This window comes from Diadema setosum, chromosome 6, assembly GCF_964275005.1.
Source record: "Diadema setosum chromosome 6, eeDiaSeto1, whole genome shotgun sequence".
Taxonomy (NCBI): Eukaryota; Metazoa; Echinodermata; class Echinoidea; order Diadematoida; family Diadematidae; genus Diadema; species Diadema setosum.
In genome coordinates, this window is record NC_092690.1 from 2,638,594 (window position 1) to 2,663,943 (window position 25,350).

General features: G+C 38.6%; 2 protein-coding genes across 2 annotated transcripts; both read left to right on the forward strand.

Moving 5' to 3' along the window:
- Window positions 1-6,743: 6,743 nt before the first annotated feature.
- LOC140229400 (lysozyme-like) lies at window positions 6,744-13,037 on the forward strand. The gene is made up of 3 exons (XM_072309654.1): window positions 6,744-6,996; window positions 10,558-10,728; window positions 12,023-13,037. The coding sequence occupies exons 1-3, from the start codon at window positions 6,765-6,767 to the stop codon at window positions 12,241-12,243; spliced, it is 624 nt and encodes a 207-aa protein (XP_072165755.1). The 5' UTR covers window positions 6,744-6,764; the 3' UTR covers window positions 12,244-13,037.
- A 1,613-nt stretch (window positions 13,038-14,650) lies between these two features.
- On the forward strand, window positions 14,651-24,427 carry LOC140229902 (uncharacterized). Its single transcript, XM_072310101.1, has 7 exons — window positions 14,651-15,312; window positions 17,330-17,495; window positions 19,003-19,171; window positions 19,936-20,003; window positions 20,941-21,016; window positions 21,775-21,893; window positions 23,622-24,427. Exons 1-7 carry the CDS (start codon window positions 15,239-15,241, stop codon window positions 23,745-23,747), a joined length of 798 nt encoding a protein of 265 aa, XP_072166202.1. The 5' UTR covers window positions 14,651-15,238; the 3' UTR covers window positions 23,748-24,427.
- The last annotated feature ends 923 nt before the right edge of the window (window positions 24,428-25,350 follow it).

Below are 25,350 nucleotides of genomic sequence, written 5' to 3' on the forward strand. Positions count from 1 at the left end.
TGTGAAAGATTCGGTTATTAGCCTTGCGAACCCATGTGCTTCGAACCACATAATTATCACGGGATACGATTAAGAACTACATATCTGCACAGACTGGGCTGGGGGCCCTGACACAAATGAAAATATGTCAAGAAATTCAGAGTTTTGGGGAACTTTACCTTTCGCACGTCCATTATCGCCGATAGCACGAAAAGTCTGTCCAGAGCTCTGGGACCGAATTAATTATTCTGCAAATATCAAAAAACAACAACAAAAACAGGCGGAAACATCAGGTATCTGGGCGAAGCTATAGGCGTTAATATGGGGCGGACTGTAAGAGAGGGTATGCCTTGTACCTCTATTGCTAGTGATATCGGGAATGGTAACATTTCAAAGGAGATTCGTGTCACTCTTCTTGTTCCATATCCCACATTTTCCGACAAATAAAAAAAAAAAACACGTTTGATTTCGATAAGATATGTTTTACACAACAGTCAATTTGACGTAGAATTACTTATAATTCAAAAGAATTGCATAAGCACTTTTGAGCAAAACATTACCAAAGGGTTATGAAAGGGTATTATTATATAATCATTTTCTTAGGCAAATAGATATAGTTTTAAAGATGTGGAAATTTAATGAAGTAGTATGTTATGACTGTTGTCCCAATGTCATCATTCTCCTCTGCAATGTAGAAGTAAATCTGTGAAAAATAATTGTTCATCTTTGCATGGGGAGAGAAGCAGATGACAACTGTCTACTGGACATGTCGAAGTGGAGAAAGCCAAGAGAAACCTTGAACAGCTACAAATGACCAGGTTGGCTGAGCGGAACATCTGCACTAAAATCCAAGCCATGTGATCATTATAGAAGGAGTTCATAGCAATGTTTCACTACAACCTCAGAGTTGCTCAAGACAGCAGCAGTAACCTTTTCACAAAAGTGTGTGCCTGATGAATGGACAGGCAGGTTCCGGCAGAACATTATCTCAACGTTCTTTTCGATTTCCTGTTTAATTCATCATGCGTCAGCGGTGTCTTAATTTCATACACTGCCGTGCAGCTTCCACTTCCATTTTTTCTGTTATTTGTGCACCCAACAACTGCATAATGTGTTTTCCTGATCTTTCCTTTGAAGCTTTCAAAGTAGATCAATATGTCTGAATCTTGTCCAAAAGAAAGGTATTAAAAGCCGCTAAATGACTTTTCCACAATGAGTAAACAATCACAATATTAGCGCGGCGCCGGCGGTCGCCGGCCGCGGCGCAGCGGCCGCGCCCGGCTAACTATGCGCGATGGGTACGCTAGGCTGCTGAGCTGCAAGTGCAACTCGATCGCTGGGTAGCTAGCTCGCTGGAAGCCCCCGTTGGCCCCCAGTTATGGCGACCGTTATAGCGCCGCTAGCGGCGGTAGGTGAATAGGTCATCGAAATTGAATCGGTCTATTGACCGATTCGGGTTCGTTGAGGGCAGCAGACATTTTACGGCACAGGGCGCAGCCATAGTGGGTGTATCAGCCGACCCCCCCTGCTCTCCCCCACCCCGGGGCAACATGTTTACACGCACTTGTAACAAAGGTTCGCGCACTAAGCAAGCATTTGCGCACTCAGTACGAGACGCCTATTGGCTAAAGCAGTTTTTCATTCTGCGCGCGTGCTAATGTAGGGAGAGGGGTGGGGGAGTGCGGAGGGGGGGGGGGGGGGGTCGGCTGATACACCCACTATGGCTGCGCCCATGCCAAAAATACACATAGCGCGTCACAGAATCGGTCAATACCACAATCTACTCTCTGCATTGATGACGTAACACCTTTGACAAGTTCAGTGCACTGATACCTGTCTTATTGTGAATAATTCTGAAACCATGTAAGAGCTCTTTTACTTTGTCCCGATTTCCTGAGTTCATACAATGGGAATACCATCCATGATTGACAGTGCCAAAGTTTTTTTTTTTTTTTTTCCCAATTCTAGGGCCACCATAATTCCTTACCAATTCACCCTCGTCTATAAAGCTGACCAATTTTCCGTCACATTCAACAGAGCTGTTTCGGTCGAATGTTTCAGTCTAAAGCCAAGTCAATTTGACTTCCACTAGATCCTTTAATCAAATTTCTGTAAAACTGCAACATACTACATACTAATTTCTCCATAATTTTAGCAAAAATGGGTAAAACTGATATAAGTCTGTTATTACCCATTTCACGCTTATCCCCTCCTTTGTGGATTGGGGTTACCCGTGACAATATCCCGGTTCTCGGGGAAATGAGCCATACGTTACAGACATATTAAAAATGTGAGTAGGTCTGACAATTTGGCTTGCTACGGGCTTTATGACGGATGCTGGAATAATGTCTATATCATTAATTTGATTTATTTTCCTGCAAGCCGTTTTTAACATTAATTTCTAACACTTCTCGTTCAGTTCTTTCTTTAAAATGAATTTCGTTATTACTCTATTCATTTTTTTTTGCTTTTTTTTTCTTCTTATTCTTCTTGTTCATGAAAAATCATCATCATCGTCGTCATCATCATCATCTGAATTTATTCATTCATTTCTTCTCCTTCATGTCTTCTCTGAAAATCATCATCGGTTGAGATAGTTTCCTGTATACTTGTTTGATTTATGTTTTAATACAAAATAAAGATATTAAATAAAATGAAATAAATCTTTTCTGCTACCACATTTTTATCATTAATTTTTACTTCATTTTCCTCCATCTGATTAATGGCAGAAGTTTTGTTTATCTGCATGTGGGAGTATATTATAATTATATGCTGCAGTGCTTTCCAGGTATCACCTGACTGATCCTGACAAGAGGATATAGATGCTGAAATATATTCTCTCTTTGCCAAACGTATTTGAGCAGTGACTTTATTTCTTAATACTCTGTATCGATCCCAGTCATCAGGTGTTCTATCTCTTTGGCTTTTTACTTTTGTTTGTTTCTATTTCGAATAAGTTCAATAATGCATTCATTTATCCACGGTGATTCTTTTTTTCACTCTCTTCTTTCGTAGAGGTGCATGTTTATCTAATATTCCCTTGAACTTGTTCTCAAATATCATGTATCCCTTCTCAGCATATTGCTCTGCCAAAACATCTGTCCAGATCAGTGAATTTATATCTTCTTTATACAGCAATATATTAATTTTCTTTGAATTCCTGCTCTAGGACATATACTTATGCAATGCAAACAGTTTTCACTTTGCTTTATTATCCAATACACAATAAATGAAGTAATGATCACTTAAAGTATTGGTAACACTTTAACATTTCTTATCTTGTCTTCGTTACTTCTCATTATCACATCCTCCAAAGTATAGACCGATTCGGGTCGTTGAGGGCAGCAGACAATTTGTGGCACTGGGCGCAGCCCAAAGAGATTTTTCTCCTCCCCACCTCACTGGGGAAAATCTCTTTGGCGCAGCCATGAGCTCATTTTGAGGTGTCTTAGCCGACCCCCCCCTCTCCCCCACCACCACCCCCCCCCCCCAGGCGGTTTAGTGGTTTATACCAGATACTATACTAGGCCTATAAGAATGGCTTAGCATTTGGCAAAAAAAGAAAGAAAAGAAAAGAAAAAAGAAATCAACAACGATCATTTCAAGATCTTTCTCTTCTAAATCAGGTCTTAGTTTATGTTTTCTTTTCAATCCATAGCTATATACTCCGACACTTGAGCGGTTTCTATCTCTCCTAAGAAAATTGTGTGAATCAATACTCAGTATTCAATTCGTTATCTGTTATAATGTCATAAAACTAAATAAGCTTCATATGTTAATACATCGAAATCTGTCAAATGAGTTAGGTGACTCAATTCATCTATATTCTTTGTAAGTGGCAAACAGTTAAGGTGAGTCATTTTTAGACTTTTTTTTTCCTGTTTCAAAGTTTTAATTTGTTCAACAGACATAGCAAGCGACGGGGATGGACATGCCACAACAGGGCAACTGGCGATTTGCTGACTGAAGGGTCATGATACTTGGGGGTGTCATCCGATGTAAAAGGAAGTTGTTTCCAACAATACTTTCGACAAATCCAGTCCTTATCACTTTTGGAAAAATCTTTTTTTTTTCTCTCTCTCTCTGAGCAAGCAAGATTACACCAATTAGGCCATATTTCATATACCAGACAGAATTCAATTGTTTCGAACATAGGACTCGAGAATTGGAGAAATGAAGAAATGAGAATCCACAAAGAGATTCCACATCAAAGAGATTCCACATAACTTCCAGTAAGCCCTCCTTAGCTCTTGTTGCATGAGGTATTAAGAGTTGCATAGCGATTTCTTAGTTACCATAACACCTCAAGTGTCACCAAAATGCTGCAAGAACTTGATTGGACCACTCTGGAACAGCGCAGAGAAAATGACAGGCTAATTATGATGCATATACACAATACACAATCAATCTTAAACTCCTCTTTCAGCACAGGACTAGGGTAAAGTGGGGTAAGTGGGACACTTAAGCCTATTTTGTAAATCACTAAAAAATAAAACACGCCAAGAAATATTCAAGCATCACAGTTTGACCATTAACAAAAGACTAATAAGTGATATTGTTTTTAGCAAACATTATTCATAATTAAGTTCAAGATTACACTTTGGTCATGACTACTCCATTGTCCCACTTGCCCCACGTAATAGGGTAAGTGGGACAGCACTGTACGCATTTATAGGGTTGACTGCACAAGATGAGAAAGGTAGAAGTACGCGGAACTTATTATAGTCACCAATGCCCACTTACCCCAACCCCATAGGGTTAGTTGCACAGGAAATATTTTAATGCCGCAACTAAAGGAATATGACATTTTTCTCCCCTATTCTGACGGTTACTTGAATGAATAGTTCCCTACAAGAAGTTTTGGCGAAAAAAGTAGCACCCTAATCACGATAAATAATTTTAAAACCAATTTCCAGGTGCATGTCCATTATTTCGTTTTTCAAATTTGCCGCCTATACACATCATGGTCTCATACAGGCAAAAAAGATGCCATTTCTATGAGTAATTTAGTCTACAAAATTCTCATTTTTTAATCAAAAGATAATCTTCTAATGGCTAATACCAGTCTGTTCAGGAGTTTTTGGACCTGTAAACTTGTCAATGAAACATTTTGAAGAAAAAGTAGGTCTAATGAGCCTGATTGAAAAGAACACATACAGGAAGCTCTGTCATCTCGATGATGACGTCATTGTCAACACACCATCGATCAGTATTTCATCTAAGGAGAAAATGCCCGAAATTAAACTAATAGATAATGAAAGTAAAAATCCAATTACTTTTTGTTGAACATCTGGTTTAAAACCTGTTGTTCAATCTTTCAATTACGACACTAAAATATGTTGTTTTTTTTATAGTCAAATAGAACACTAAATACTACCACGTCTTATCCATTGTTATTCATAAAATAGCTTTGACGCAAAATCTTGGAGTGAGGCTTTGGAATGTTCAGGATTTTTGACGATTTTAGCTCTCATGATTTTGATTTTTATCACAATGAAATCATCCATTTTGTTTCTACATATTTGCTTATTCGTACAAAACGTTTACTCCACTAAATGCCTTCTCCTAAACAATGTACGTTCCCATAATCCTTCAAGTGTCCCACTTGCCCAAGTGTCCCACTTACCCCATTTTACCCTACGTATATAGTATCAAACAGGTTTCTCAGTTGACGAGAGCCTCGCAACCACATTCCTATAGGTACCATACTCGGGAACTGAATCGCACCGCCATTCGTTCTTTCCAAGAACTGTAAGGAACTGGAATTCCCTGTCGTCAGAATATAATTATTATTGTTTCAGCGCAATCTGTGGGATCATTCCGAAACCGACTAACGGTTGATCACAGTGGTTAGTTATTTTCTTTAAATTTTCTATGTGCTTGTATACATCTGCAAATAAACTGTATTATGATATAGATAGCACAGTCTGCAAAAATTTTCAGCCTATTGAAGGAGGCAGACTGAATCAGAAGAAGCAGAAGAAGAAGAAGAAGAAGAAGAAGAAGAAGAAGAAGAAAGCCTAATGACAGTAATCATAGTTCGCAGTGTGAGAGGAACAGATACGTAAGTTTGGATAGGATATGAATGAAGGTAGGGGAATCTCCCGTTTTGATCTGGGTTTGGAGTCTCTGCATATTATTGTATCCAATGTATCACAGCTAGCTCTGTGTCGACGACAGACATTGAGGAACTAGACGCTCTTTCACCTCATTCATAAATATTCATTTTGCATATAAGCAGGTGAGATGAGCGGCGCCTCGCTCGCCCGATCACGAGCAGAGAATGCACGCGCTTTGTAGTAGAGCTACCGGTGAGTATAAAGAGCGCGTGCAAACCCATACGCGCAAGCTTGAAATTAGCCAAAAGATTAAAAATCCTTCAAAAATTAATTAAAAAAACCTGATCAGACCAAAAAAAAAAAAAAAAAAAAAAAACACAAACAAACAAAACATTTGTCATCTAATCCTTGTGTCATTATCAACTTTTCCGGCAAATCCGTTCTCAACTTTTTGAGTTGAAAGCCGATTATTAGTATGAAAACACAACCTTTGTTGACCCAGCCTCTGGCGCACTGAAGTGCTCTAGGCGCGACGCTGGACGGCGCGGCGGAGGTAACTTAATAGTGCATGCGCGTATGGAGTACGGTAATTAGACCGTATGTGTGACTTGTGCATGTGTACTATAGTATTATGCGCGTACGTACATGTACACCCACGGCCACACGTACACACTGTAATACAGTCGTGTAGTACGTACACACTCGTACTCTAGCATTTCTATTATTATGTACCTCCGGCCCGATATGGTAATGCTGAAATCAACAGCCAAACAACTGAGTGATACTTCCATCAAAGTAGCTGTTATTTGTGTTAACAAGGTTTGTGTTCTCAAATCTCGACAAACAATCGGCATCTGGTACAGCAGAAGAGGAAAACCTGCGATGAATCTCACAATTTTTGGCATTTTGCTTAGTATCCTGTCAGGGTCATCATTTACTGTGACAGCTACAGGACAAGGTACGGCCGTAAACTCAGGAGTCTTGTGCGTATAATAACTAACGTTAATAGTTGTGGGTTTCTCATCCGACGATACGTAGCCTGAGCGCGCAGTTATGCAGTAGGCCTAGGCCTATGCTGCTTTGTCTCAAGTATGTTGTCGTTAGATCTTGACTAACAATTGGAAGAAGGATTAATTGCTTTTTCGACGTAAGTTCAACTTATAAATTCATAATAGGCCTACCAAAAATTATGCTGCGCTAGTTGGATTAGTTTGGACTAGATCTAGATCTAGGCCTAGGACCTACATCTACGAGTTTAGGAGTGAGTCGGTGTCATGGTTTTATACTTGAAATGACGGCACCTAGGCCTACTGATAGTTTGGTTGAGTGTTCATAATACCGGACACCTAACGTTTTTCTATCAATAGAAACGTGAAAAATCTCACAATTTGCCTGAAATTTTACTCACGTGTGGAGAAAATACTCCGGATTCACAAGCGCGCACTGAAAATGCGATCTGAGGTACGCGCTCTAGATGGCGGCTTCGAACGCGTGGGGTCTCATTCTTCCGCACTCAGTTGCCCTGCTCATTTCAACCGACCACCCTGACAATACGTATAAAGGGCACTTAAATGCGTTTTTTTCGACAGGCCGCTGTTTTTTTCTAGCCGTCATTTTTTCCCCAATGATATTTGAATATATTTTGAATCCTTCGATATTACTTTTGAAGGACTGTTTGATGAATTTGACTTGATTTTCATTAGGAAACTTTTCATCGTAATTGAAATAAATTAGATGAGTTGGTTTGTTTTTTTCACATTCATTTCTCGTTTCTGCATCAACTCGTACGGTCGTAGCGGGCGACAAAATGTTTATGTCATGTGTATGTGTAACGTGTGTGCACGATCGTACTTTAAGCGGCGGTGACAATTTTGCGATCAAAATCGTCAAATTTATTACGGAAGGATACTCTACATCTAACGAGTCAGCAAAGGTAGGCCTAGTTATCTGTAGTTACACGATAAGCCTTACTCGATTTTGCGAAATTTCGGTAATTTAGAGGGAATACTTGGTTGTTTTCGCCACATTTTACTCAGTAGCGTAGCCCAGTGAAGAATCGAACAGCGTTGCGCGTAGTCCCATGCGTACATTTTCTTTCTGTAGGGGAGCCTACGCGCAATGCCATTATAATGCGCGGTCAGTCGTTATGGACCCGGTCGGTGGGTTGAACACCTACCATACTAACTGAAGTATTTTTGTCCTAACGTTAAAATCTTGACTAACCGTTAGACCAGCAACTGTTGTCAGTGACATGACTGTATCTAGCTAGAGTAGGCGTACTGCCGTAGATCTACCTATCGTTAGAGGGGTAGGGCCTAGACCTAGGCCTAACTAATGTTAGAATGAAGAATCTAACGTTAGGCACCTAGATCTCTAACGTTAGGATCTAGGCCTAGGCCTACCTGGATTAGACTATGTATTAAGCGCGCAGCGCAGGAACACTTCTGGTTTTTTTTTTTTTTTTTTTTTTTTTTTTTTTTTGGGGGGGGGGGGGGCAAAGGTTGAGACGACGTGAGATCCTCGGCGCGGGAGCGAAGCGAGCGAGCGGGGGGGGGGGGGGTGGAAAGGGGGATCTCCCCCCCCCTCCCCCCACGACCAGTGTAGGGAGCTTTTGTAAAACAGGGTACAAAAGTCGCGTTTATAGACCATTTAAAAGCAAATTTCTAAGGAATTGAACATAGTGAAAAATAATCAGTGCGAAGGACTATGAGTATGATTATTACGGGAGTAGACCTACATAAATGTGAATGGTGTGAGTTCTTCGACCGAGCGACCGAGCGGGGGGAGGGGGGATACCCCCTCCCACGGTAGGGACTTTTTGTAAAAACAGAGTCCCTATAAAAGCCGTGTTTATAGAGAATTTAAAGTAAATTTCTAGGGAATTAACATATTGAAAAAATCAGTTGGAAGGACTATGATCTTAACATACGGGGGTACATTATGTGATGGTGTGAGATCCTCGTCGAAGGAGCGAAGCGACCGAGCGGGGAAGGGTGTGTTAGGGGGATACCCCCTCCCACGGTAGGAACTTTTTGTAAAAACAGAGTGTAAAAGTCGCGTGTATAGAACATTTAAAAGCAACTTTCTAGGGAATTAACATATTGAAAAAAAATCAGTTGGAAGGACTATGATTTTAACATACGGGGGTAGGCCCTATATTATGTGATGGTGTGAGATCCTCGTCGAGGGAGCGAAGCGACCGAGCGGGGGAGGGTGTGGGAGGGGGATACCCCCTCCCACGGTAGGGACTTTTTGTAAAAACAGAGTATAAAAGTCGCTTTTATAGAGCATTTTAAATTAAATTTCTGAGGAATTAAATATAGTAAAAGAAATCACTGCGAAGGACTATGATAATAACTTATGAAAACTTTTCATTTTACTATAAGTACGGGCAGAACGAGCGAGCCACTTTTCACTTTGCAATTTATCTGAAATGTACTCATTAAAAGCTTAAACGTGATCGCATCGTTCGAACAATAAAAATATTCTTATACTGCTAGAAAACAAAGAATAAAATGAAAAATGTAAGGCTTACTAAAGGTATGTTTCAGCGGGCACACTCGAGGACACGAGGCTACCATATACAAAATTTACTCATAAGTTCCTATTAGTGTATAGATACAATAATGTATGTTGTTAGTGTATTATAATTTTCACCCCGTTAGGGGCGAAAGTTTTTGCATTTTCAGTTATGAAATTACAACATTTAGACAAGAAATATGCCTTTTTTGTTCATTTTGGTCTTTAAATCAGTGATTAATTATTTGTTACAGGGGGCACTTGGGAGGGGGGGGGGGGGGGGGGCAAAAACTCGTTTTGCCCCCCCCCCAGCATTTTGTTTGGGGGGGGGGGGGGGCAACAAGTGCCACTCCTGCCCCCCGCGCTTCTGGCGCCCTTGAGTATGATGACGCCCAATATATCAAGTTAAGTCTTGTAGAGAGGGCCATTCAAAGGATTCAGTCCTGAGGAGTTCCATGTGATGTATCCACGGCAGGGGCTGGTCAGTTTATGCAATGTTTCTCCTTCCAATGATCAGTGAGCTCAGACTTGAAGCTCATGCGAGTCTTAATTGTGATGTTGCCTCGACGCCTTCCGCTTGAAGGCTATTCCAAGAAGAAAATAGAGCCTGTTTGCTTCTCTCTGACAGAACGAGTTTAACCTTTACTAGTTCGACACCTTCCTTTAGAATTTCTTATCTATAAACGTGAGAAGTAGGGTAAAGGTCCTAATGGTCGTACTTGCAAGTTGTATAATCTACGGGGACCTGGGATAGAAAAGTAGATGCATGTCTATAACGATTAGAATCTAGTGGGAACTTGTCGATATAGGATTAGGAGTAGAATTCTAGACCTTAAGCCTAGGCCTAGAATCTAGGCCCTAAGTAGGATTGATTCTATACAACTATGGCCAAGATCTAGTTCTTTGCTCACACTCACAGTAATTTTTAATTTTCCTTTACAATGTGAGATTACGTTTCTTCATTTTGCTCTTGTTTTTTTTTATGAATTAATCTTGTCAGAATCATCGGTTCCCGAGAAATGTCTCCGCTGCATATGCGAGGTTGAGACGGAGTGCAACCCCCCGTTTCCCCCGTGCCAGTCGACTTACAAGAACCTTCCTTGCGGCCCGATGGGAGTCAACTTTCACCAGTGGAAGCTGGCTCACGAATCCGGCGGGGACGTAGGAATCTGTAAGCACTCCAAATCTGGTCCTAGATTCAGATTTCCACCACATAAATGTCTTTTAAAGGGACTGTAGAGAACTGGTTATGGTGGGGATTCATGTTTTGAACATTCCTAAGTGAGATTATGAGAAACCTCTTATGAAACATGAAAGAGCACGTAATTTTAAGAAGGATTCAACGTTTATTTGATGAAAATTGGCTTTCAAATGGCTGAGACATCCAAAAAAGTGATAGTAATAAAAAGCGACAGGCCACGCCTTTTATTAGGATCTCTTTGTTTCATCTTGTTTTTGGATATCTCGGCCATTTCAAAACCGATTTTCATCAAATAAACTTTTGATACCCCTAGAATTGACATCTCATAGAGTGGTTTCTGAATATCTCGCAAAACGTTATAATTAAGCTAAATCCTCACCTCGACAAGAACTGTACACCAGGTGCTGTACACACCCTTTAATCCCTTAGACAAGTTTTAATGTTAGAGATGAAAGCTTATTGTGCCTTGTCTGACTGATATATTATGATCCTAACTGGGGGGGGGGGGGGGTATTGTTCTCAGAATAACATGTTGCCCAACCCTGTCCACACTCCTCGGAAAAAGGCGTCACACCTCAAAAACACAGCCTAAATACAGATGTTGGGTCTTCTTCTACTGGTTCAGTTAGCCTCAGTCAAACTTGAAGATTGTTGCAAACTTACTATAATATAGAATCCACATAACCACGTACAGTAGTGAATGTCGACAATCTAATTTGTTAATAGAAATCTTAACTGGCATAGAAAGAAAATAAATGCACATAAGGCCTATCCCCCCTCTTTTTGATGGAACAATCGACGACGCGTTACCAGTCCAGAAATGAATCGTATTTGATTTTTTTTTTTCCTCCTTTGGACGCGGATGCTTAGCAAGTCAATTAGGGAGTGACCGCAGAGATACTCTCTGGGAATTCAATTCTTGGTGAAACACGGGTCTATGAAAGTGTCCTTGTGCACATTGTATGTTTTAATTCGACCTTGCGTATCCACTTTTTTTTTTTTTTTTGCTCAGTTTATTGATTTCATTGCATATATGCATATCCTTATATATCAATTAATGAATTAATTCATAAATTCATTAACCAATTCATTCATATATTCATTCTTTCTTTCCTTCCAATTTTTCTTTCGTTTTTTTTTTTTTTTTTTCCTGTCGGTCGAAGGTAAATATTGTACTTATCTATAGTGAACTGTAAAAAAATGTTTTGGCCTAGATCTGTAAGGAGGTTAACAAGCCATCTTCGTTTTCTCTCGCTTTGCTTAGCATTCGAAACCTGCGCGTCGGATGTGGAGTGCAGCAAACGAGTGGTGCAGGCTTACGTGGGCCGTTTTCAGCCGCCACCGGGAAGGGGCTCGGGCATCAACGCCAAGTGCCAGTTCTACTCCCGTCTCTTCAAGGGCGGTCCGAACGGACCCCAGATGCCGCAGACCGTCTCCTACTGGGCCAGGATCAGTCAGTGTCTGAACAGGCCCAGGGATGACTAAAAATTATTTTCTCAACTAGCGGGGAAGTACGGATTCCTTTCTGTTCCCGGTGTTACTGCTTTCATGTTTATTTGGTCATTTCTGGATTTTAATATTTCGCGTTGTGTTGGTTTATTTGTTTATCGAGCGAGAGTTTTCTTGGTGAACATTGACATGATACCCATGCAATAAGGTTCTTACCTTCAAAACACCCGTGAGTCCGTGGCCCATGTCACAACTTGGCATGAGAAATATATACTCAAAATATTGCCTTGTAAGCCTCTCTTCAAAGCCTAAACAGATCAAGTGTTACTCTTAGAGAACTGACAATATCAAAGTATTGACTGTTAACTATTTTGTCTTTAAGGAAAACTCGAGTTCTAGATTAAGAAAATCAAAATAGGGATACTCAACTTTTTTGTGAGTGTTGAGCAGCTGTCGATGACTTACAGTAGAGTGATGTTTTAATTTTACCAACCTGAGGATTTAGAGGGCATTATTTTATTGCAATTGTGATGTTATTGTGTGTGCTTGTGGGGAGGGGGAATTATAACACTGTCATAATTATACCCGTAGTATAGTTTTGTTGTTTACATGGTTGCTAGCCAGTTAAAGAATTAATTTCAAATTACTCAGTATGTTATCCTCTTGGGGCCTAGACGACATGTATGTAGCATAACTCGACAACTTAGAACAATAAGACACAAGCTACATTTACCTGTATTCAGTATTCCTCACGAAAATGCAGCGAAGACATCCGAAATAAACTGGTATGTACATATTTTCAAACGAGAATATGGCGATTCTTCAAGAAATGTCATGTTATGTGTTATTAGAAGTACGGTAAAAATAATTCAAGTGAAATTATTACGCTAGTTTTTAAAACGCTTTCACTTCTCAATCACATCTCATTCATATTATTTCATCAACATTGTTATCTATTATCATTATTCTATTTGACATTTCAACATAAAATACAAACTGAAAATTATATGACATGATATGAAGAATGTGGTGATCCTAGGTGCACACCGCTGGTTGCTAGAGGAGGAAAAGACAAACTCGAGGCCTTCCTCCCTGACCAGTGCATGCACCTAACAGTCAGCTATATTACGTCATACCCAGACAAGAATTCATTCCCCAAGACCATGGACCTACAACGTTGTAGGTCCATGCCAAGACATACCCGCTGAACTCTACAATGGCGCTATCTGATACTCTAATTCCCACCCAAAGAGATTTTCCCCAGTGGGGAGGAGAAAAATCTCTTTGTTCCCACCACAGTCAGACAGTGATTTCCAACTGAGGAACGTACGCTCTTCCTTGTGCGCGCCTCTATACATACTTTAGTACTTGATTTTTAACCTACACCACATAAACAGTTAATGAGCGGGGCCTGCAGCCTATAGCTTCTTGGGAGTCTCAAAGCGGAGAACGTCAAGCAAAGATATAGAACAATTGAGTAAAAAAGAATCAGTGAATAAGTTCATCCACACATAACTACAATAGGCAATCATGTATAACAACAATTACTACTACTACTGCTACTACCACTAATATAACACATATACACTGCCTGGAAAGATATATGTTTTAAGGAGTGAATTAAATGATTCTAAGGTATTGGCCCGTCGAATGCTGATGGGGAGATTGTTCCACATTCATAGGACAAGAGATGAAAAGCACAATCCCTATAACATGTAAAGGTAGGAGGTCCGGGAGATAAGTGGAGATTGTAATAGTGGCGCAGTGAACATACCTGGATGTGGAGGGACGAGTGTGGATGCAGAGCGGAGAGAAACAAGGTTGTGGTTGATTTTGAAGATAAGGAGAACTTTTGAAGATGATTCTGTCTTGGAACATTATACTTAAAGGTGCCGTTTATCATTGGAAACAGTTATCTAGAAGCTGTTAAAATTACCACGTTTGATGCACATGTGTAGGTCAGCTGTATCACAAAACATCTTACTATATAAAAATGTCGCAATAAAGCCTGGAATATAGGGAGATATAATTTTTCTCAGTAAACCATAGCTCTGGACTCTTATTCTAGAGACAATTTCATTATAACTATTCACATTTTGTATGTTTGACAATACTTAACATTGATTATACTGATTAACATTTATCGGTTGTTGCTATCTCTAACTCACATTTTGAAACACTAAGGCGGGGTTTCTATTTTCATCTGCAAATGGTAAATAATGCCTTTAAATAATAGGTTGTTTGAACGGTCAAGATAATTCTTGTTGCTCTGAGCCCTAATTTTACTCCATTTAATTCAGACTTCTATGCCAAATACTCGAGTAGGCCCTGTACAAAACACACACACACACACACACACACATATATATGTATATATATGTATATATATATATATATATATATATGTGTGTGTGTGTGTATACCTCAAGGCCTATAAAAAGCAAATTGGTTTAGCAAGAAAGTGTAAAGATAAATAAGGACATAATCTATTTGTTTTAGAATTTGTAATCATTCTGATTTCATGGCTTCAAGGAAATTTCGTTTTTAACCAATTTCCCATTTTTGTCTTTTGCCATTCTGTTCAGCTTTCACTCTCGACTGTCCCGCCAGTCGTTAGCTGTATTTGATCCTCTCATTATCTGTCTTATGAAATATCATACTTTAGTATTTGCAATATTGCCTGGTAATGGATTTGAAATGTGACGCATGTCACGAGATCATACCCCTTCGAGATTCGCATTATTTGCAAGCACTCTATTGTGACGCAAGCGCGCAGTTGCTTATGACGCATCAACTGCGTCATAACCTTGAACAGTACAATGACACGCGCCGCGCATACCCTGGTGCGCACAGGGCGCGTCTAATGGTATGCCATGACAACCAGTTCTCTCCGTACAGAATGGGCAGGTGCCATCACTAAAAAGTTCATGAAAGATTAGATACTCCGTAAGGCGGATCCACAAATGACGTTCAAAAATATAGGGAAAATAAATTAGACCCGGGAGAGTGACGCAGAACTACAGAAAGAATAATGGCAAGCGCTGGAATATCATTTCCAGGTTCGACGAATTCTCCAACCTCGAATTTTATCAACACCCGTGGGCGGTGAGTGATTATGGTTAACACTATAATATGAGGATAGCATTCGTTATTTTAGCTGGTCTATTATGAAAGATATAAGCCCAATTTTGAAACAAATCCAGTCATAGAATATTACGGATGTATCGCAAAATGGTGTAAAGACAGACATCACACCAGAATTAAATGATATTAAGATAAAGTAGATTAATATCAGCCTGAGACAAGTTGAAAGAACTCGTAGTGTTTTTACAATTGAAATGAAAATAGTCCTTAATCTCCGAGTGTCTTTATTTTGATACTAGATTTGAACTTGTCTAATTTGAATATTAGTCTTAAGTGTCTAGGCCTATATCACAAATTAATTCATTTGTATTTTGACATGAAACTCGAGTTACATTTAAACCGTATACAGTGAGTTATAAACATTATTGGAATTTATGATATCAGACATAACACTCATCTTATGGAAAATAAGTAGATACATGACTATCACTATGCATCAGATCCAAGTGACCACAGGAAGGTTTGCACAGTAAAGTATCGTTACAACTATTTGTTTGAAAGAAAGCGAGTCACAGATATCTGCAGCAGATATGTGTGCAGTATTTTCAGACAATTGTTTATTATTCTTAAGCTTTTGCAATTGAACTGTGCATGCCTGCCGATTATAATTCTGTTGAAGGAAGAAAGTGAAAATAAAGTTTGAATTTGAATTTGAATTTGAATTTGAATAATCATGTTTAGTATCAAAATAGGAATTTTTCTCGTGTTTGCATTTTATTCATGGGCCTCTGTTAATAAAAGTGATGGAAGAGTGAAAGGTGTCAATTAAAAGTATATTGCAATCGCATTTCTTTGTCAGCTCATAGGACGGCGCCAGATAGTTCAATCACATTAAGATCTATTGACAGTAACTGATTAAACTGTGAAAAACAACTTAGGAATAAGGAATCTTGAATTAAAAAAGTTTACCTGAATTTAATATATATATATATATATATATATATATATATATATATATATATATATATATGTATATATACATATATAGATATAGATATATAGATATCAAGAGTAAAAACAGTCATATAAACACCGCAGGAGCCAAAAAATTGGACTGACGTTTCGGTCAAAGACCTTAATCAAAGTAAGTGACCTACTTTGATAAAGGTCTTTGACTGAAACGTCAGTCCATTTTATGGCTCCTGCGGTGTTTATATGACTGTTTTTACTCTTGATATCTATTTATTACACACCGATGCAGAACTTTCATATTACATATATATATATATATATATATAATATCAGTCTTAAACAGACTCTTAATCGAAAATGTTGTTTATGATAGGAGACTGCAGATTACAACCCCTTGTTTTTAGAAGTCCCCACCGTTTCCAACAGCTATGATTCTGTATTTGTCATAACAACATTGATTGTATTTCAGTCTGTCAGTTCACAGTATTATCCTTGATTACATATAGTTGTATGAGTCTTGTGTATATCATTATTCAAATGACTTATCGCAATGAAAATAGGTTTTATTGTCGGAAATGAGATATCCGAAATAAAATGAAAAGAAAAGATATTAAATGAATTGAAATGAACTATAGAGGATTTATGCTCACTTCTCTCTGATTTTTTTTTTCCAATGACTAGCTAAGTTCAGTTTTATTTCTAGATTCCGTTTTAATTACAATGTATAACAAAATTTGATACGATATGTCATAAACCATATAACTTGTTAATACGCATTAATACAGATTTGGGGTACGATTGTATAAGGATAATGTATATAGGGAATCAAACATGTACAACATTTACAATGCCAAATTGAATGCAGATTGTACGATAAGAAATATTTTCAAATTGGGTTTAAAGAAAATATAAATTGACCTGTACAATTATCATATGAAATTGGAAATGCAAGGGACCATCGTCATAAGCAGATCGTGATTGGGAAGGTGGCCCCGGATAAACTTACAACACAATAAATGAAACTATATTAAAATACAATTCTATAATATTGCCATTCACGATACAGTGTCATTGGTGAGGTGGCATCTGGATGGATTCCTGAACTGACCAACTACCAGATAGATTACACACCGAAGACCATCATCCTAAGGCAGAAGCGGCCGACTTCGAGCCATCGGAAGAACAAGCCACATCCCATGCATGTCGCTCATCTACGCAGGCTAACCAATGAGGTAGGGCAATATCACGAGAATATTATATGCAATGTATGGTTGGACCTACTACTCATCGACCGCCTAATGTTTATTTGCTTGATAAAAATATTTAACACGGAAATTCACTTTAAAAACTTGACCTACGTGATTGAGAAAATCCAGCACTATCTGTTGTTCCCTTTTCGATTCGAAGTTTCAGTGCAAAAATATCGCCGTCGAACATACGTGGCCTCGTTTCAGCTCCCCGCGGTAAAGCTCCTTATTGAGATCGACCGCTGTTTTTGCATTGACAATGCACGCAAACCGAGTTGTATTGAACGCCGTGTTATACGAAGCTTTTTAGAAACTTCCGTAGACATTACATTACGATTCGGTGAAAATATTCATTCGAAATTTTGTCCTTGATTAAAACCATTAATGAACAATGAATTTTCGCGTTTTCCCACACCATCCTCATCAACGGTCAAAGCCAATCTATTTTTATGTGCTCTGCGCGCAGTGAAGTGCGTACTAAGCGTTCTGTGCGCCAATGTTTACGCGGTCGGTTTCAAAAAGGGTGGTCATATCATGTACATTGCACAAAGGATTGAAGTTATTATGTGAATTTTGCTATGTTCTTAAATTTCATCAGTTTGATGAAGTATACTTGTCTTCAAGATACATTTTGTCCGTTTTTGCATTGAACGAATGTTCATACACAAAGGTGGGTGTGTGTTTGTTTTATTTTGGCTCCTTTTTTTACTGTTTTAATGGCTTTTTTCTGTGACGATTACTTCTTTAACTTGTTTTGCCATTGCTATTGACGTTACTACTAATCCTATACCCCTCATCCAACTCTGCTACTACTACTTTTACTACTACTACTACTACTTTTACTACTGCTACTACTACTACTACTATATACTATCCATGCTACTACTAATACTCTTACTTATTACTGCCATACAACAACTACAACAACGATTACTACTACTACTACTACTACTACTACTACTACTAAAACCCTGTACTACTGCTAAACTACTACTAGTACTAACAATGTAATAGGTATAGGGCCTACTATACTACTGTTACTACTTAACTACCCTATATTACTACTACTACTACTACTACTACTACTACTACTACTACAAACGTACTACTACTACTACTACTACTACTACTACTACTACATTGTACTACTACTTCTACTTCTGCTATATAAAATAATAATAATAATAGTGAGACTCTTATAAAGCGCTCATTTCTACCTAAAAAAGATACTCAAGGCGCTATACATAGAACAGAGTACATACTTATTGTGTCACGTTACAACAGTATCACAGATAATGATAAGACAAGAAACCAACAAACAATATACGTACACATATACATACAGGTATGGTCAATTTAAATTGAAAATGTATGTCTTGAGATTCTTTTTGAAACCATCAAATATATATATCTCATATAGAGTTTGCACTGCAGATGCCACTTTCCCCTATATTATGTCCATTGCTTCTTCTGTCGTTTGCCATGATTCCAGCCCGTTTGTACGGTGAAGACAATCATCACACACGGGGACCCCTCAAGTTCCAGCACTCACATCATGCAGTCGCTAATGAAGTCACAGTTCAAGCTACCACCGGCCCCACCGGGGCGCGCCACTCGCTTCGGCTGCAACAAGAACAAGAGCCTGGCCGCGTCGGGGATAGGTAAGACTATATGCTTGACACCGCTGAAGAAAAATCCAAATACACCCACCTCCTGAGTATGACAATATTAAAAGAAAAAGAGCATTCAATGAGAGTACCAGTAAATGAGGATGTTAGTTTAGCAGTCCCATCCATTTCTAATATCTTTTATTATATCTACGGCACAGTCGCACTTTTATTATATCCCGGCACAGTCGCACTTCGTGAGATTCGCCGCTACCAGAAGAGCACCGAACTTCTCATCCGTCTCAATCTACAAGCTTTGTCTTCTTAGTGGGTCCCTCCATTTTTCGAATTTTGCATACTGTATAATTACTTCTAATCACTTGAGCTATATGATAGTTTATAATCATTATAAGGTGGTACAATCATTGTATATACATTCTTTCATGTTATACTTTACGCACCTTAATGTCTGTTATCAAAAAAGTGATGTTCATATCTTTTTTGTCGAATAATGAAATAAAACATTGAATTGAATTGAATTGAATTCCGTATTTATCATAAAAGTAAATTTTAATTTTGAATTCAAACTTTTTGAACTTTGTGAAAGTCCTTTTTGGCTTTATCAAAGTTCTCTTTTTTTTTCATTTTCACAGATGTACATGTATGTAAATGAAAGATTATCTTTTTTTTTCCGTTTTCGTATTGTAAAATTCATATCAGAAAATGAGATTAATAAACGAATTGAATTGAATTGAACTGAATTAAATTGAATTGAATTATTCTTCCATCGCTCCGCCATCTTGCTTTCATTTCACCAGTACCCACACCGAATGCACTGGACAAGGCGAAGGAGGAGGAGGAGCGTCTGCTACCTGCTTGTGCTAAGGTAAAAACAAACAACCATTGTTTGAAACCCGACGTAAACATACGAACTGACAAACGAAATCCCGCCCAATAATCAAGAAATCCAACAAACGTAAATACACACATGCACCCCCTACTGAAAAGCTAAGAGCCAGAGTACGGATTCTTTTAAGCCGTTCTCCACATTGTTGATATTCAAACTCCGTATTGTTTGGAAGGAGCCTGATTAATCAACTTACACAATGTGCTGAAGCAGGCTCGTGGGCCTCTATAAGAATTCTCATTCACGTCAGTCTATTGTGTGGTTAATGTTGAATATTATGCAGGATCTGCGTATTTGATCTGTAGGTGTATAATATGTTTGCATCTTGCCCGATATACCTACATCCTTAGACAATATTATAACTCTTACACAGTTTAGTGTGTATATCTGTAAGCTCTTATAGGTTGTGAAAATATCTGATACTTAACTTGTAACATAACAACAAGCATTCACGAAGTTGTCATGAAGAATATTGCGTACACTTTGTATTATCTTTCTCCGTTTTTTTTTTTAATTGGTGGTTACCAATTTTGATCGCAGATATCTCAACTTAGCTCGTTTTGCGATAAAAACCCTTGAAACATCTTCTATTATCTACTTTCTTTTTTCTTCTGTACACATTGGTCAAATTTGGTGGGGAAATGGACTTTGACACTCATGTAGGCATTATTTATTTCAAAAGAGAAAGAAATTATCTTGTTACAGTCAAACATGTTTATAGCGGCCTCACAAGGGAGGCAAAAGTGGTCGTTATAGACAGGTGTCCGCGATAGACAGGTTCTCTAACATGCTTTCTCTCGAAGGAAATTGTGTTAGTGGTTGTATACGGCAGGTGGACGTCACAGACAGGTGGTTGCTAAGACAGGTTTGACTGTACTATAATTTTGTTTGTTGGTTTTCTTTTATCTCCTATCAGCATACAACTCTAATGACGACGTCGAGTCCGTTCCAGTACGTACCGAGAAAACGAAGAATCACCCCCAAAGTACTGGGTGCGTACACACCATTCTATGACTGGGTTAGCCATTACACAAGCGGAGTAAACCCTCATAGAATGTCAAAATTACTGTTATAATTATTCTCTGGAATTCTAAAAAAGAAAGGAAGGAAATATGAATGTCTTATCCATCTCTTATCTGTAATAATACAATGAGACTATAAAAAACCTGTTTGTTTGTTTGTTTTTACTTCTACCGATTTCCTTTTTCAACGGTTGGTAATAATGACACTTGACCATGGACAATTCTATCAATGATAGTACATAATCCCATTTCGAATTGTCATCTATGTAGTGGTACACGGAAAGCTGTAAAATGACAGAGATATAATCATGGAAATTCATTTCTCGTTGTTGTTTTGCTTCTTTCACTATGTCAATTTCTTGGAGATACATAAATAGTGTAATGCAAGAGCAATATGATATTTCAAACATGTCAAAGACACCCTTTGTATTGGATTAATTTGCGATCACAAGTCACCACTTTCATCGTCATCATCATCAGCATCAGCATCGTCATCATCATCATCATCATCATCATCATCATCATTTTCATCACCAAGGTGACATTATTAATGCCAGCTCTCCAGTGACAGGTTCACCACATTTAATCCCACAGATCATTGTCAAATTTACATTCACCTAAATCATCACTGTTTCCATCACCAACATCAGCGTCACAATCGCCACGTAGTGTTATCATCACCATCATCATAAGCATCACTAACATCAATCTCATCTTCATCCTTCCAGACGAGAGTATCGGGATACTGAAGCATCCGTTGCCGGATAAGACCCCGATTGGGAAACCACGACCACCGAGGAAGACGTCACGACGGCTTGTTGCAAGCGCGCCCTCTACGACACTGCAGGTCCGTACCACACTCTGTAGCAAGTGTTGTATCGATGAATCCATTTTCATCGGTGTTCATAGCACTGTAACTTATAGGGCTCACACCCGTAAATACAGTGGAATGTCCCAGACCCCTTCACAAATTCGTACCAAAGATACCAAAATAAATGAAGAAAAAATTAATCAAAAATCAATGATGTAGTTTGGCAAAAAAACTGAATAGCTGTAGATATTGAGTATGAATTCCTCTACAAATTGCATTTTGGTTGGAAGATGAAAGCTTTTCTGGTGGAATTTGAGGGGACTATATTTCATTGGGTACGTGTACGGATTTTTTGAGTGACAAGAACTCGTAGTCTGGCTTTGCGGACCCCTGGACAGAATTTGGACTGAAGAATCCACCCTGAAAATTTGATGGATGAAAGGGTATATCTCACTTATCCAGGTTAGTGAAGCTGAAACACCTCATATATCCCAACTATTTTACAGAATTTTTTGAAATTTGATTTTTAACACACATCCCTATGGGGAAATATTTATGGGTGTGAGCCCTATAGCGGCCGTAACTATGGTGGGGGGGGGGGGGGGGGGCTTAAAAAAAAGAATAAAAAGAGAGCACTTCCAACGGGTTAGGCAGTGAGCTAGGTGCGTTGCTACGTCAGGGCAAAAGTTATCATCTGTTAGGCACTCTTACCCCCCGCGTTACAAGATTAATTACCATCGATGAAAGCGGTACCCAAACCGCATTGTGCAATACTTTGTGTTAACTTTGAATACGTTCTGCTTAAATCACTCAGGCATTTCATTCATTTATTAACCATACCAGGGTATTTGTATGTTTATTTGCTTTCAACAAATTGTAGAATACATTACATGAATATCATTCAAATGACATGTAAGACCCATTATGAGAAACATAATTTTTGTCAACATTTTGGTCAAGGAACGAAGAATTTAATTTACTATAAAACACTGCACTCCAATCATAACGAAAACGTATATATTCAAATTCATGCTACAATGGAGTTAGAATTCATATCCGCAATTAGGATCTATTTATCTTGATTTACATTACTGTTCGGCTAACGACATTTTTGTATAACCACTGACAACCAATATAGCGAAAGAAGACAAAATATTGTAGCTTTCCAGGAGCCTCCTTTACAGACATAGCGAAATATTATACACGGTAAATTTAAATACATTTCTGCATCCACTCTTCTAACCCTTTTGGACTTCGTTATAAGGGGAGTCACCTTTAGCTTCATGGTGTAACATAAACAGGAATATTATCACTACTATAATCAGAAGGTAAGTAATGAAGACCTGTAATATCTTGGGAAGTCTTCCGTCTTATCAAGCTACTAACGTCAAGTGAACGTACTAAGTTCTTGTAATAATCATGGCAGTGAAGGTTAGTTTCTGAGCAACCATGAGCTCTAATATCAAAAGAAGTATTTCCCAAGATTTTGAACGTGGCATAATAAATGTACGTAATGGAATAACTCCTTAAATAATTGTGATGATCTGGATAACTCTCCGTTGTGAGATTTAGGAAGGATTATTCTTTTTGAGAACATCCTTCATGTCAATTGTAGGTTTCAGGTTTACACAGTAAAGGAGTGGTCTGCCAGGGGTACAGCTCTGAGCTCCCCCCCCCCTCCCCTGTTTGCACTACGAATCAGGACATCACCTACCATTCAATATATTTCATAGCACTGTCACTTTTTACAACAATTTCTTGCAGGTATCCACCTTTGACGGCGGGGCACCACCGGATTACAACCGCACAATCACGGGGCGCAAGCGGCCCTGGCGGCCGGCCGTTCCCGGCGGCATTCTCTGCATACCCGGCTACATGAAGCAGTTTTAGAATCGTGGCTGAAAAAGACGCTATACCATGGCAACTCAACTTTTACACGCATCCTCTTTAAACTGGAGCACGCGGTGATAATATCTTCGAATCACTTGGCAGCCAGTTGATTTAAATTCATTTCGGTGTGCAATATGTGAGCAGTCAAACATGAACAGTTTTGAGACTGATACAGCGTGCTGTAGTTCCCTATCTTATTTCAAAGGACGGGAACAGTGCGTCATTTTTTGCTTTGACTCCGATTGTACCGGGTGTGTCTTCACCTCACAAACCAACGTGCCTCACGAGTCATGGAACTTCTGTGGAAAACGGCATCAATAAATTAGAAAACAAGTTAAATCACAGAACTAGAACACTGTAAATATTGGGCGAGCTAGATGCGACTGTTAATTCAAGACAGAGAGGAATAACTCACTATACGGTAGTACATTGAAATATTGTCCAGTATTTACATCTCAGGCTTTCTGGCTGCGATGGAGAAATTGAAAGCAGAACAAATTTCAGTTTCAATTACAGTAAAAATAGGCAGATCCTTGACGTGGAAGTCATTCAAGATGGGATGTCTATAAACAAGCCGCGGAAAAAAAGTCGCAGTAAGAAAGTGTGGTTACGGCGATTCAGATGCGTAGATGTTTTCAATGAATAGTATTTAAATAAATGATATTGCGATTAATCTCACAGCAATGGAATCAGTCTTATTTTTGATCTGTCAAGATATATGGAAATGTTTGTGGACATTTTAAGTATTATTTGAGCCTTTTGAGCTTAAGGAGTACAGTGCACTCACGTCATCACGGCTACAATGAAATTTCGGTTACAACGAAGTAAAAATTCAGACCGCCACATTTTCCGCTCTATGTTTTCTTTTATTGTTTATTTGTTTGGTTGTAACGAAATTTCGATGTAACGAAAGAAAATTGCCGTCCCAAGTGCCGAGGACTTTGTTATAACGGGAGTCCACTGTAACTGTAATTGTGTCCTGTGTGTGTGTGTGTGTGTGAGTGTGTGTGTGTGCGTGTGTGTGTTGTTCATTTAAGTAGAACTAGAAGCGTATATAAGATTTGAAAAATTTGAAGAAAATGAATCATTTTCCGGTTTTACCAAGAATAAGTGCTATTTGAGGCAAATTGAATTCATCTGACTGATCAAATTAAACCTATTTTAGATGTCTCAAAACAACAACAAAAATGCACGAGCTGGGCAAGGGTGTATTGAAATTATCGTGATGCAATTATTCAAATCATAAACCTTAATTCCAAAAGTACATGCAAAAATGCATTATCAAGTTTTAGAAAGCAAAAAGCTTATATCTCTCTATCAATGATGGACGCTAATACGTCCATATTGAAAAGACCAAAGAAGACCAAAAGAAGACCAAAATTCCAAAATTCCAAAATACAAAATGCCAAGCTCTCATAAATGAGAATATTGTTGACTACTGTCAGCATACCAGGTAGGCCTACTGGCTGGTCATGATTCTATCCTATCAGTAGTTATACATTTACATCTATACCCATCCATTTATCTCTCTTTAGAAATATAATCCCTCATGCAGTTTTACTTGCAAGCATACATTTTATTTGATAAATCAAAACGACTTTAA

Bases quoted from the DNA above. Each gene is read 5' to 3' on its own strand.
- LOC140229902 (XM_072310101.1), top strand. From the start codon at position 15,239: ATGGCAAGCGCTGGAATATCATTTCCAGGTTCGACGAATTCTCCAACC. The intron at 15,313-17,329 runs GTGAGTGATTAT...TTCACGATACAG, and splicing joins TTTATCAACACCCGTGGGCG to TGTCATTGGTGAGGTGGCAT. The intron at 21,894-23,621 runs GTCCGTACCACA...AATTTCTTGCAG, and splicing joins CGCCCTCTACGACACTGCAG to GTATCCACCTTTGACGGCGG.
- LOC140229400 (XM_072309654.1), top strand. From the start codon at position 6,765: ATGTACCTCCGGCCCGATATGGTAATGCTGAAATCAACAGCCAAACAA. The intron at 6,997-10,557 runs GTACGGCCGTAA...TAATCTTGTCAG, and splicing joins TGTGACAGCTACAGGACAAG to AATCATCGGTTCCCGAGAAA. The intron at 10,729-12,022 runs GTAAGCACTCCA...CGCTTTGCTTAG, and splicing joins CGGCGGGGACGTAGGAATCT to CATTCGAAACCTGCGCGTCG.